Raw genomic sequence first — 14,867 nt, forward strand, 5'->3', positions numbered from 1 at the left:
TCACTGAGCTGTGTGTGAGAGAGATCATTTGTGAGTGTGAGTGTGTGTGTTTGTTGGGTAAAAGGAACATCAAGTCCTCAGTCAGAGAACTTTCAATAGTGTAAAAGATCTCTTGGGAGCCCACAGTCACTCCCTTGAGACCATTTCTCTCTCTCTCTCTCTCTCTCTCTCACACACACACACACACACACACACACAATCTTAGAAGAGCAGACCAAGGGAAGGGATGGAAACAAAAGGCTAAAACAACCAGAAATCAAAGGTGGGGGGAGATCCTGGGAAAAGGCAACTCTTCACCAACCTTGTGTTCTCCTTCTCTCGTTACTCCTGCAGATTGCGCGAGAGCTGCATCAGTTCACTTTCGACCTGCTAATCAAATCCCACATGGTGAGCGTGGACTTTCCGGAAATGATGGCAGAAATCATCTCTGTGCAAGTGCCCAAGATTCTTTCCGGGAAAGTCAAGCCCATCTATTTCCATACACAGTGAAGCTTTGAAAGCCCCCATTCGACATCCCCCCCGTCCCCTTTTCAGATGTATTAAGCCTGTTATTACTCTGCACTACTTATCTGCAGTGCCTTGGGGGATTTCCTCTATTGATGTGTGCAGTCCGCTGTGAAGATACTCCTGCCTTCTAGTCCCTGAGCTTTTCACCCCCTTTTCCTCCTTTCTTTTCCCTCCTTTCTTCCGATCTGACCCCATTATGGTATCTTCAGACTCTGTGCCCTGCCATGGCTCCTCTCTGTATTTTGAATAGTGTTGTATTTCTTCAAATCTCTGCTGATACTCCCGTGGCCCAGTGTCAAGTTGTGCTTGTTTACAGCACTGTACTTGTGTGCCAGCCACACATATGTTTACTCACCTAATGCCGCGAGAAATTTAGAGAGCTTGGAGTGATTTGAAAAAGCAAAACAAAACAAAAACCAGTTTTAGATGTTACTATAGTTTTTTGTTCTTATGTGAAAACAAACACATAAAAGGACCTTCAAAGAGGCCAACAATAATGAAAGGACATGAACAATGCAGACCTATGGGGAGTCACTGATATTTTTCCTTCAGTCCTTCCTGCAAACAACTTCTGCTATTATAGGGTGCAATGACCCTAAATCTGAGTAGGGGGAGGGGGGAGGCAGAAACTAGAGAGAACAAGAGAACAAGGCAAGCAGATTGTCTGGGGCACTGGTGTCTAGACTGCTCGAGTGCAGTACCCTTCATTACACCGAAAATGTGCTCCTTGTTTGAAAACTTGTGTGCATGTGGGCATCTCCCCCCACAGATCCATTTTCTCTCTTACCCTCTGCCATCATCCTCAAATCAGCTTTCAATAGCTTCCAAGAGCTTTGAACTGAATGTTCTCGTTAGCCCAAACTTGATCATTTCCCTTGAAGAATCAGACCATCAAAAAAGAGGAGAGGAAAGGAGACCCTATTTGGATCCAGGTCTGTTTTCCTATGTCTCAACAAGGGAAGAACTTGGGGCTAAAATCAGAATATTCTTGGCTGTTCTCTTACTTGGTACATTGAATATTTGATCCTTTATTGCCACTGTCTTTTTTCCCCCTTAAGGACCGGAATGAAGTTTTCTCCTGGTTGCATACAGCCACAAGCTCCCACCATTTCTCCCTCGGTGATTTGTGGCCTGAATTTAACCAGATTTGGGCATATCAACTGTCAGATCTTTGTAAAGACAGTATCAAAGGAATTTGACAAGCTAGGCTTATTGCCATTGCCCCCAGAATTTATACCTTCCCATCGAGTGGTGAAATGCTCACTTCCTCCATCAGAGCAGCTAAATCCATACCAGGATTGAAGAGAAAACTTAATTATCAAGGAGGGAAGAATGAAGGCACTGAAACAAAGAACCCTGTAAATATTCTCCTTGCCATCCAGCACATCTATCTGTAAAGGTCATGTGAAGATGGAAGAAGAAACCAAGAGGAGGCTGTAACTAATAAGTTAAAGTCTTCAGAGTAAAATCCTAAAGCCAGATGGGTAACATCTGGTGAGCTTGCTCATCCTCCTCTGTTGCTGATTTGGGACTCTAGCATTAACTATACTCATTCAGTCAGAGAGACTGAAACATTGAGATGTTCTATACTATGGTGTCCTTTTGAAAGGTCTGGCTGATGTGGCTTTATTAAGATGACACCCATGGACTTAGGGTGTGCTCATGGGACACTGAGAACCTTTGGAACCCCTCTATATTACTGACTTTGTCTCCTTTTCCACCCAAGGACAGGTGGAATACCCACTTACTTTCTAATCCTGGCCACTGCCTCCTCACTGATCTCTTAACTTCATCTGTTGAACTTTTAAAAATCAGTGGCCAGTTATCAAGCTGCCCATTTCAGTTGATTTACTCTATTTTTTTTTGAGAAGATAGTTTCTGAGTGACATTATCCACATGGGTTTCCTATGCTGATTTCTGTGTTGATATTAATAGCCAAATGGACTTACAAAACAGCTCTTTAAATAACAAGGGAGGGGGAACCTAATATGGATGATATTCTAATCCAAGACTGCTGGACATCGCTTCTCAGCCTTTTGGCTAACATCAAGTGAAGACTGCTGAACAAAAATAAAGTTAATAGACTCCCTTTGAGGGTAGGATAGACAAATTCTTGTTTGCTTGGTTATAATACCATCTGGATTATATAAGCTCACAGGATTACTTTTAATTGTTTTAACAGAAAAAAATCTTTAATCTTCTATTACATTTTCATAGTTCCTTTATATCTGTTTTGAAATGATTTTTTGCCCTTTATGGAACATAGATTCTATATACCATTCTGATACTTCTTGTAAATACTAGAAGCACTCCTTTCTATTTCTCTAGCAAATTTTTTGTCTTTATGGATTTACCAATCATGAGTCTTCTCTTTATAAATATATGTGTTTATCGTTTGCAAAAGCCAAAAATCAGTGAGACAGCTGTGTAATTAAAAGCAGCAACAACTGGATTACTCCACCTTTCCAAATGGCAAGAGTAGTTAAAAAAAAAAGCCTAAACAAGATAACTGTTTCTGCACTGAGGTTTCAGTGAACAAAGGAGATTTTAGCTTGCTGTTATTCTCCTTTGGATAAAGGAAAAGAGGTTTTTGTTTTATTATGCTTGGGTCATTGATATTCTAGCTGATGTGATTGTCTTCTAGGCAGCATTCTCATTTTGTATGCACTTGACTTTACAAACAGACATGATGTGGTTGGAACCTGTGCTCCCTCATTAGAAACCAGCCACCCAAACTCTCTCAATGTACCTGTTGGGCTGGAAGATGAGGATCACTCACAGGGACCATCTCCCAAGAGGTTTGCAATGCTGGATGAGAATGGAGAATGAGGAAGACAAAAAGAAGCACCAGTGAGAAGGTCCTAACTGTACGAGGCAGCAGACAGATGCCAGGGTTACAAACTCTGTGGCAGTTTCAACTCTTTTTTCATTGAGCAGCTGGCCCAAGTCTGACCTCTGAGCTGAAATGGGGGTTGGATTCTTTGTTCCATAATTTTTCTGTGCCACAGAAAGTATCCTAGTTCTTTGGAGAGTTTACTATTTTTAAATTACCTTAATCTTAGAAAAAATTTTGAAGGATTCTGTCATATATCTTTGAAAAAAGAAAATCAGTTTGCATATATTTTTATGTATATTTACTGGCACTAAAAATAAAGACCTTCACTCTGTCTTTGGGTAGTTACAGGGGTAACTGTCTGAGAAATGTGCTGATCTCACAGCCCCTCTTGGTTCATACTTTGCTTCTAAGTGCATATATCCATAGATAACAAGATGTATTCTACTTGTATTTTAAGAGAAATAAGTCCACTATCTACATGATATGGCTACTACACAAATGTTTAACTAAGCTTCAGGTAGTTTTCAAGTGATGGTTTCATTGGACACAGCACAGACGTGGCCTTGTCCCCTTCTCTTCCTTGAAATTCAGCAGCGGCCCAAGCCACCCCACTCCCCATTTCCAGCCCTGTGCCAGCAGTGTACTTCATAAGACTCTCCAGTCAGCCCAGTAAATATTCCTGCAAGGCCCAGAAAAACACAAGGCTGACTGCTAATTATCCTGTGCCAGTTGCCCAGGTAAGAGGACACTGGTTCAAGGGAGTAACTTTCATCCTTGACTTGCTATAGGAGGGTCAGTGGAACCTAGACTACTAAAGCACAGGATCAAATCTCAAACTTTAGGCCAAAATATCCATTTAGCGTGTGCAATTTCTTGTAAAAGGATGTTTCTCTCCCTGCTGCCTTTTATAGGCAGGTCTGTTCTCACCACTAATCTCTTTGAAAATCTTTGAGAGCAGTTTTTTAAAAAGAAGAAGGCATCATATTATGTAACCAAAGATTATACTTTATCTGCTAAGATCCTAAAAATTGTAAGGGCAGGAAGAGTGCACGCATTAGTACCTCCTTCGTATGCTATCCAAAGACAGACTAAAGCTCTTTGGTAGTTACTAATTTACTAGGTTTTTGTGGGGCTTTTCCTCCACAATTAGACATGTTGACGATATTTTAGAGGGAAATGGGATCATGGGTCCTTCACCAAGTGATTTTACAAACATAACTAGTTTTTCTTTTCTGTCGTAGTTACTGAACAAATTCCCGAAGCTCCATTATTGCATGGTTGGAAATAGAACTGGTCTTGGTCACTGTGTTTGCTAGTGCCCATGCTAGCTTAACTGAAGATGTGAAGTCCTTGCTGAGAGGGGGAGTGTGTAAAGGACTAGATTTTGCACTAGAGGGACAGCAAGCAGAAATCCTCATTTCTGCCCACTTTGAATGGCACAAATTTTTTTCTGCAATTTAATGCAGAAGGTTGAAATATATTGTAAATGAGGATTTGTATCCATGTTTTAAAATTGAATTTTATATATATATATAATGTGTTCTGATAACTTTACCTTTCTCTGCACCATTATATTTGTTTCCAGGTCATAACTGATCCCATGTACTATGAGAGAGTCTGAAATTACATTTTGGAAACTTTCTCAGAATGGACAAGACACCTGGGTAGATTAGATAACTAGGAGATCTCTGTCCCGATTGGGGCCTGACTCTCAGGCCTTATAAAGGTACAGAGAGAATAAAAGGGTAAGGTACATGCTGTATTGCACTTTACTAGCCAAGACAGATGAATGTAGAAAGGATGGTGGAGACTCACTGGAAGTGACTGGGTCTGACCATTGGAAAGGCCCAGATCAGGGAGCGGGCAGGATAGAAGTCAAAAGACCACCCAAATGATTGACCAGTGGTACCTTAATGGGCCTGACTGGTTGAGAGAGGGAAGAGTGTTCCTCAGTCTTCATCATCCTTTTAAGAAAAAGACAATTTCCTGCACTTGTAAATGTGGAGAAAGTGTTCCATCTTTTATACAATTAAATCACATGCTATTGAGGTGCTCTTGTTACTGGGGGGTCTGTGTGCTATAGTTCTGGTTTGGGATATGTTTTGTAAAAAGATTGACAAATGAAAATGTGTTTTCCTCTGTTAAAACTTGTCAGCTTATTAGAAGTTGCATTTCTGTAGGTGCAGGTCTATCTCTGCACCTGAATTAAGAATTTGACACTAGAGTCTGCTGCCCAGAGCCTCCCAACCCTCAACCATTTCTAGGTGAAAGCAGAAAAATACACATTAGTCATTTCCTTTCAGATAAGAAAAAGCAGCCTTTGACTCAGCTTTGATTCCTATTTTATTTGGTTAGGAAATAGGTTATTTGCATTGATTGGCTACCCTAATTCAATATAGCAAAAATGTTCATTTCTTTTCTTTTACTCCATCTATCTCCTAGCCCTTTATGGATTTAAATGAAAAATGAATAGGTGGCCCTGGGATCCTGGAAAAATTCCCACAAATGCTAAGTTGTCACATAGCTGCATTGGCCACCGCAACTAACACACTTATATTCATACACTATAGGAAAGAAACTTCTGAAACATTGCTGTGTCTTTAGTGGTGTCCTTGCTGGCTGCTGTCTCAAGATATGGGACCCTGAACTCTGCGATGCAGACAAGACAGGGCTCTAGCCTCTCACATTAGCCTACAGTGATGTGTCTGAGGGGCTGTCCTATTTCATAAGCCACTTGGGCACGGAGAAGAACCACCAAGGGAAAAAGAGTCCTCTCATTACTCAGTGACACCATTCTGCTTTCTCCTAGACTGGAACAGTGATTAGGGAGTGCCTTAGACATGACATTCTTATGCTGTCCTTGACATTAATTTAGCAGCAGGAGGGAGCAGACTATGTAACCAGGGATAAGAATTCATTTCTGATGTAGACAGAAAAAAAACCAGGAGCAAGTAAAAGAAAGAAAGCATCATATGAAGATTTAAAAAAATGAAACAAATTTATTTTGCTGGAAACATCCTTCAGTGGAACTTAAATTCTCACAGCACCTCTGGCATCCCTGGGCAGCAAGACCAGCCTCAAGCACGAATGTTCTCTTGTTGTAATCTTGGAATCTTTTATTGCTCTAAATACAAAATTTTTAATGGCAGAAACTTGTTTGTTAGAATACATGTATGACTCTGGGTTTGTCTCTGCCTCTGCTCTCAGAAATATCATCCATTGTGTAAAATATTGGCTTGCTCGCTTGCCAGCTAAAACTTGGCCACAGCCTCTGTTGTGACTGCAGGCTCAAGTTATTGTTAACAAAGAGACCTGAGAAAAGCAGCTAATGTCCTCTTATCATGATTGTTAATTTGTTACAGCATAAAACAATCTAAAATTTCAGATGAATTTCATCAAAATTCGTTTAATTAGCTCTTTTTATTAGCGGTCTTTATTGACATCAAGAGTTGATATCATGCCAAATGCCTTTTACACTATTTTGTTTTTCATATACTTTTAAAATCTTTGCACAAGTGTTGTAAATTTTCTCTGTATTGTCTTTAACATGGGTTGAAATGGTACCACCAAATGATCAAAGCATTTGGGCTAAAAGAGAGATGGACACAGACCTCTTTAAATCAGAACCCTTTATTAAAAAATCCTGAGTGTGTCAGCCAAGAGAACACCACACGAACCCCAGGTGTTCACCCTCACATCCTCATCCTTATGAGAACATAGAATCAGGGTGTCTGTCATTGCCCAATACTTGCCAAGCTTCAAATAAATTATTGCTGCATAGTCATCCAAGAAAAACCCAAATTGGCCTTCTTTTGGATCCTTAGTTCAAGCAAGGTCCTTCCCTGTCTCCTCTTCAGTTTGAATACATTATGAGATCCAATATGTTAAGAAATAGCAAAAAGTTCTGAATGTGTCAATGTACTCACCTATAAGAGAGGTTATCACAATGCCTCCCATCTGGGTTAGGAAGTCGGTAAGAATGTTCTCTGTGTATTGTTTAAATCATGTAGTTAATGACAGAGATAAATAGAAATTGATAAACCATAGTCTGCTTTCAGTGAGATTATACTCTAGTAAAGCCTTAGTTCAAGTTAATCTAAGGGTTTAGCCTATCACTATCACCTCCATCTTCCTGGACCTATCCCTCCAATGAGACTGGGTTATCTCTGATTTAAATTTTTTTGCCTTAGAGAGTTATAATGGAGCTTATATGTAATCCAGCCTAAATTTCTCATTCTTCCCATGAGGGAGCCGGACCAAAAAGGCTTCAGTAAACACCTGCTGATTTTATTGTGAGCCTAACTCACTTGCCCTTTGTACGTGGCATGCAGCTTGTCCCCAGGACCTCCGAACTTCTGGCATACCCTGTACACTGGTTTGGAGTTCTGAGCAGAGCTTCTGCCTCTCTTTGCCATGGCTCTCTCGCATATAGCCCAAGGTTCTCTGCCCCCAACCATATCGTGCCTACTTCATTTGCCACCCACATCTCGGATACTTACTTCAAGCCATTTATTTATTTATTTTAAGATCTCAGACCAGAAGACAGGTCAGCAGAACATGTAGATGCTGTGAGAGGTACACCACACACCACCTGGACAGTGACACTTGTCACCAAAAGAAGTTGGCCCGTTGGATGCTTATGCATAGTGTTAAGTTAGATAATGTCAAGCTTGGACTAATCTCGTGGGGGAGTTCCACTGTCTCAATAAACGTCTAGGATCACTTACAGAGGCACAGTGTACAATAACCCCCTCATCCATTTGTCTTTTTATTCAACATTTTTTTCTTGAGCAACCACTATGTATCTTTTTTAAATCATTTTATTGGGGGCTCATACAACCCTTATCACAATCCATAGATACTTCCATTGTGTAAAGCACATTTGTACATTCATTTCCCGCATCATTCTCAAAACATCTGTTCTCCATGTAAGCCCCTGGCATCAGCTCCTCATTTTCCCCCTCCCTCCCCTCTCAGCCCTCCCTCATGAGCCCTTGATAGTTTAAAAACTATAATTTTGTCATATCTTACGCTGTCCAACATCTCCCTTCACCCACTTTTCTGTTGTCCATCCCCCAGGGAGGAGGTTTTATGTAGATCCTTATCATCGGTTCCCCCTCTCTACCACTATGTATCTTATACAGGAACTAGACCGATGTGCCCTCTACCTTCATGGAGCTTCCCGTCTAGTAGGGAGACAGACAAAGACATCAGCAATTCTAATATAATGTAATGAGTGCTATGGAGAGAGCTCTTTTGAAGTATGGCTGTTTAGAAGGAAGATAATGTAGACTTCTTAAAGAAGTCTGTCCTGTGAAGATAGGAATTCAAGTGGAGAGTAGGCCTTTCCTCTTCAATCAAAAGACAGCGGAATTGTATGGGAAACTACAAGTAGTTTTGCCTGAGAGTTTTGGAAAACTGTGTGACTCTAAAATATGAAGATAGATAACTCTTGCCATTGAGTCAATTCTGACTCTATGGACAGGGTTGTACTGCCTAGTGGATTTCTGAGACTGTCTGTCTTTACAGGAGTAGAAAGCTTCATCTTTCTGCAGAGCAACTGGCGGTTTTGTACTGCCAAGCTTGTGGCTAGCACTTAGCCAACGTTGCCATCAAAGATACTTATAAAGGTAGATGCTATGGGAATTAAAATGCAGGGAAGGGTTTTGATGGCTCCCTTTTACCCTTAGTACAAAAGTTAAACTCATTAACATGCCACTCCTTGCTGACTTGACTTACACTAAGTCAAGCATGCAATGAGTGGCATACTAAAGAGTTTGGCTTTTCTCCTAAGGATAATGGGGAGCCATGGAAGCCTTTATTAGCATTTCTACCCCCAGAACACTGCTAGCCATATTATGATTTCATCTGAACCCCACAACAGACTGAAGAGGCAGGCAGGGCAAGAATCCAGCCCATTTTTCAGATAGGGAAACGGATGCTCAAAGGGGAAAATGATTTGCTCAAAGGCTGCTTCTGAATAACTGGTGGTCCTACGTCTAAACAAAAAGGCCTGAATAGCCTAATTTCACGTTTAGGACTCCTCACATTATATCGCTATATCTCTCAGAGGTCTCCACAATTCCCAGTGCAATTCTTAAATTGTTTTTAGGTGTCTCTGTAGTGATAAGCATCACACAACCTACATCTTTCCATGATCTTTCTGAGGTGACACTCAACTACAATAGAGATCCTAGTGGGAAGGCAGGAAAGCTTAGAAGGAAGGAAACATTCTGGAGGAGAGGAGAAAACATTCCACTTTCCCAGGAGAAGCCTTGAGCAATGAGATGAAATCCCACAGCAGTGGTAAGGCAAACAAACAACCAAGGCAGAAAACACCGTGGTGAAATGCACAGGAGACAGGAAAGAGTGTGACTTCTGGATTGGGACAGTTAAAGCAAGTGGGAAATACTGGGGAGGAGTCGTTGGAGATAAGTCTGGGCTGAGGTCCATTATGAAAAACCTGTGTGTCCCATCAAAACTGAAAATTTTCTTGTTTATCATTCTCAGTGGCCACATGTGACAGATAATGCCCATACATGTGATATACTCTCAAGGGAGCCAGCAGAATTGTATTACAATTCTTGACACAACTATAAGTCTCCTTCACTCCCAATTAAGAATTCACTTTAGATTAAAAGGAAAAACTTGAACTCCCAAAAGGGTATATTTAAGAAAATGATTGAAACTTCAATGTTTAAAAAAATAGTAACGAATTACTTGTCACACCTTACAAGTGATTACAGTACATCATTTGAGATAAGGAGATGAAGATATTGAGCATGTACTACAAAATGTCTCTAGAAGAACTAACTCTTTATATTGCTCCCATTATATACATAAGGAAATTAAGGCTCTGATTCAACATTATTTCTGGCTCGGAACCAATGTTACTTCCAAGTAGCAAACCCAAGTACATTTACTGCCAAAGCCTATGAATTTAATCGCTCCATTATTTTCTTTTTTCATATCACTGGTTGTCTTTCCCCAAAGACACCCAAGGTGTTCAAAGGAACTATGTCACAGTGGTGGTATCTTAACAATCACCTACTCCAGGAGGCACAATTTCGTAGTGTGTAAGCCCAAGGCAGTCACCTCTCCAAACTTCAGATGGGTCAGAATGGTTATCCACAGCCCTACCACCTCCTGATAATCTTGCCATGGCTCTTGCTGCCCCTCCCTGTCTCCACTTAAAGGTATCTGAAGTGCAAGAGTTCACTAAAGGGCCATAGGACCTATATGTGTTAGTAAAGGCAGACAGGCAGGAGAAAAGTTTGGACTAGGAAAGAAGATACCAAATTGTCACTAATGAACCCGATAATATTCCAAAATCTCCCCATGTGTAGCCTAGGGAAGATAAGGACTAGATTGAGTTCTTCCTGTTCTAATATGGCTTCTGATATTCTGTGAAACTTTTGGCAAAACCAGACTTTTGCCCATCGGGGAATGTCCAATTTTACTTCACTCCAATTATTGTAATCCTTCCTATAGCCCTATATTTTAAAAGATTTTACCCTAGATAAGACCAGAGATAGCATTTACTGTACTTAAAATGCCCAACCATCAGCCTCCTTTACTACACAGCAAAGACCTTTTTGTTGTTTCACAACAGCCTTCTCACCGAAGCATGTCATACTGCCTACCATTCATATGCACCTAACCATTTGGATGCTTCTAAAGCATATGATTTGTATGTTTCTAATAAGATTATCTTGAGTGATATAAATAGTTAAGCACTAACTACTAGCTAAGAGGTTGGCAATTGGAACTCACAAAGAAGCTCCTTGGGAGACAAGCCTATTGTAGGCTTCTTTTAAAAACAAAAAACAAACAAAAAAAAACCTGGAGCAGTTCTTTGCCCCCTTCGAGTTGCCATGAGTCAGAGTTGGCTCGGGGACAAGTGAGAACAATATATTTCTACTAAGACTCCTTGAGTCACTCCATACCTGGACTATTGTGAAGTGGATCAAAGAGAGTGGCAGAAAACTCTCTCAGCAGTAAATATGGCTTGAGGAATTTCTGCAGTAGGGGTAGCAAGGATTATTATTGATAAAACACCAATAAGGTCTGGAACAGACAATGGCATTAGATATACATAATGCAGAAGAGACCAGACCAAACTCCCCTTTGTATATAGAGTAATGTATTTCGATATTTTTTTGTTCATGTGGTAACCTCCATTTAACATATCCTCTATTTCTGCCAAAGAAGATATTTTCTACCCATTAAGGCTTAGCTCCAAAGTCAATGGTTGGATGAATTTCCTGATTTCCCCAACTGAAAATGAGCTCACACTCATTTACACTTCTAATCTTCCCCTCTACTGAATCACCAGTTTGATGTACAGTAAAATATAATAGAAACCTGCAGCCATCTAAATAGTATATTAGAGCTTTAAAGAACTTTATCACAATGATATTGTCCACAGTCACCCATTCCAGGAAGGACAGTGACGCATGGTGTACATTGAAAACCACTATCTCATTGAAGACTTACAGGAACCCTATGAGAAAGACAGAGCAGGAATTATTAATACCCCAGTAAAATAATAGGAAGTCAGCATTGTTGTTTTAGAAGTTGACTGGAGACTTCTGCTCCTGGCATTATGGCTTATTTGATACTCTGAATGATCTGGCCAATGAAAACAAAATGCTAAATGAAATTTTAAAAATATATCTTTTCAACTCCATCAATGAACTACTAGGCTGGTAAAGAATCCACTGAAGGTAAGAGTATTAAAGCAAGATTATGTCTGAAGATTTTTCACCAGACCCTGGAATATTCTGAGTCTCTACTTTGATGATGGCAAAAAGTAGGGGAAATAAGAGTTAAAGGTGAAAAATCTTACAGGAGACTTCTGCTTAATTCTGGTGCCATAAAAAGCTTTTCCCTCAATTTAAGTGTGAATAAAATTAAATCTGCCTCACAGAAGGTAAAGAGCAAGGACCTGCATTCATGACCTTAGCACTGGGTGGCAAGAATAAAGAAGCTTCTGATTGGAATTCATAGCTAAAGATTATCCTCATATCATTTTAGAACCCTAATTCAACATACTACAAAAGCCAATTACTTGAAATAGTGCAGATCAGTTGTTCTCTTAGCTGTATTGGATTGGAAAAGACATGCATGTGATTGACAGAGACACATACAAATCTTTCATGGAAAAACGCAACTTTTACTCAGGCCTCAAAAATTCCTGTAGATAAAAGTCCAAAGAAAATGAGCATCTCACAGTCAAATGTTACAAAACACATCAAGACACCCTGAGTAAAAGCCCGCAGAAACAGCAAACATTTGAATCAGACCCACAGATATCAGAATGTATATCTACCACACATATTAAACTGATTTTGTCTTAAATATGAACACAGAACAGAAAACTATAAATCATAACTATTCATATCTTAAAAAAACAAAATAGAATGAAGCAGAAAAATATTTTGATAGATTAAAAACATACACAACTGTGTGCACACTGAAGACAAATGTGTGCATAAGCAAATGTGGTGAAGAAAGCAGATGATGCCCGGCTATCAAAAGATATAGCGTCTGGGATCTTAAAGGCTTGAAGGTAAACAAGTGGCCATCTAGCTCAGAAGCAACAAATCCCACATGGAAGAAGCACACCAGCCTGTGTGACCACGAGTGTCGAAGGCATCAAATATCAGGCATCTAAGAAAAAAATCCGATCATTATAAATGAGGGGGAGTGCAGAGTGGAGACCCAAAGCCCATCTGTAGGCACCTGGACACCGCCTTACAGAAGGATCGTGGGTTGGAGACAAACCAGTCAGGATGCAGGGTAGCAACAATGAAACATACAACTTTCCTCTAGTTCTTTAATGCTTCCTCCCCCACTATCATGATCCAAATTCTACCTTACAAATCTGGCTAGACCAGAGGATGTACCTTGGTACAAATAGCAACTGGAAACAAGGAATCCAGAACAGATGATCTCTGCTGGACCAGTGGTGAGAGTGGTGATACTGTAAGGGTGGAGGGAAGGTGGGGTAGAAAGGAGGAACCGATTACAAGGATATACATATTACCTCCCTGGGGGATGGGCAACAGAAAAGTGGGTGAAGGGAGACGTCCGACAGTGTAAGACATGACAAAATAATAATTTATAAATTATCAAGGGTTCATGAGGGAGGGGCAAAAATGAGGAGTTGATACCAAGGGCTCGAGAAGAAAGCAAATGTTTTGAGAATGATGATGGCAACAAATGTGCTTAACACATTGGATGTTTGTATGGATTGTGGTAAGAGTTGTACGAGCCCCCAAAAATGATTTTAAAATATATATATATATATTAAAAAAGTACACAACTGAAGAGACAGTTTTGGAAAATAAAGATAGGTGCATATTAACTGCCCTGAATGCAGCACAGAAAGACAACAAAATACAAAATATGAAAAGTTTAGGATGTTAAGGATAAGAAACTAGATTTCAAAGAACCGTTATAGAATAAGTTAGCACTGTAATAGGATAAGTACTGTTGAAAGACACAATGACTTAAGAATTTTTCAAAATTGTTGAAAGACATTAATCTTTTAATACCTACACTCTCAAAATTCCAAACTATTCAAATAAAAATAAATACATATTTAGACACATCAGAGTGATTTTGAGCAACACTTAGGAAAAGAAAAGGGAACCCTGGTCGGTCAAAGCTTCGGCTGATAATGGTCTGTGGTGCAAAGCCACCAGCTACTCCCCAAGAGAAAGGAGAAAGATAAGGCTTTCTGTTTTCCTAAAGATTTTTGTTTCCATTTTATAAAAATTTTATTGAAATATGGTTCACATATACTTCCATAGTTTCCTCCAACTGGCCCCCAACCCCCACCATGCCCCCAATAAAGCCCTAATCCAGTTACCATCTTTTTTCAATCTTTTTTGGGGGGATGGCATATAATTCATTTATCATACACTTCAATAATTCAATCACATGAAGAAGAGTTATGCCATCACTATCACAATTAGTTTGAGAATACATTCTTCTACTCATCATTTTTAGGTCCCCTTTTCTCCCAAATTTTGACCCATCTTTTCAGCCTTTTATTATTGTTGCTTTTGTGTAAAGATAATAAGAGCAAGTGAGTGTACATCCCTGAAACCAGGTTCTGGTACCTTTTCTTAGTCTTCTTTCCCACTCCATCTCCAGGAAAATGCTGGCTGTGGAAGTCTCCTGATCTAATAGACCTACCTTTTGTTTTATTCAGTAATGGCTTCAGTGTCTGACTTAGTTAAAATGCTAAGTGCTCAGCATGCTCTGTAAGGTGTTATATTGCCTATTCCATAGCCATTTATTGGTAGAGCCTCTAAGTTCCTTTTATCCAAGTATGCCTTCTCCCCAAGTATATACTGTCTTATTATCTAACATTCTACATTTGTGACAAAAGTACATCTGTGAATTATAAATGCTAAGGCCTCTGAAAGGGTCTCTGACTGATGGGGACCTTGAAAATGTAAAAATGAAGCTCACATTGCATAATTTCACAGTTCCATATGGGAGAGATAGTAAA

At 39.8% G+C, this 14,867-nt stretch overlaps 1 protein-coding gene across 1 annotated transcript in view; it reads left to right on the forward strand.

Moving 5' to 3' along the window:
• AR (androgen receptor) overlaps positions 1 to 13,366 on the forward strand; it is a 286,547-nt gene extending 273,181 nt beyond the window's left edge. The window contains exon 8 of the mRNA XM_075539512.1: positions 334 to 13,366. Within this exon, the coding sequence (XP_075395627.1) occupies positions 334 to 489 (156 nt within the window). The 3' untranslated portion in view covers positions 490 to 13,366. The remainder of the gene's footprint in view (positions 1 to 333) is intronic.
• The last annotated feature ends 1,501 nt before the right edge of the window (positions 13,367 to 14,867 follow it).

The sequence above is a fragment of the Tenrec ecaudatus genome, chromosome X (genome assembly GCF_050624435.1).
Source record: "Tenrec ecaudatus isolate mTenEca1 chromosome X, mTenEca1.hap1, whole genome shotgun sequence".
NCBI lineage: Eukaryota > Metazoa > Chordata > Mammalia > Afrosoricida > Tenrecidae > Tenrec > Tenrec ecaudatus.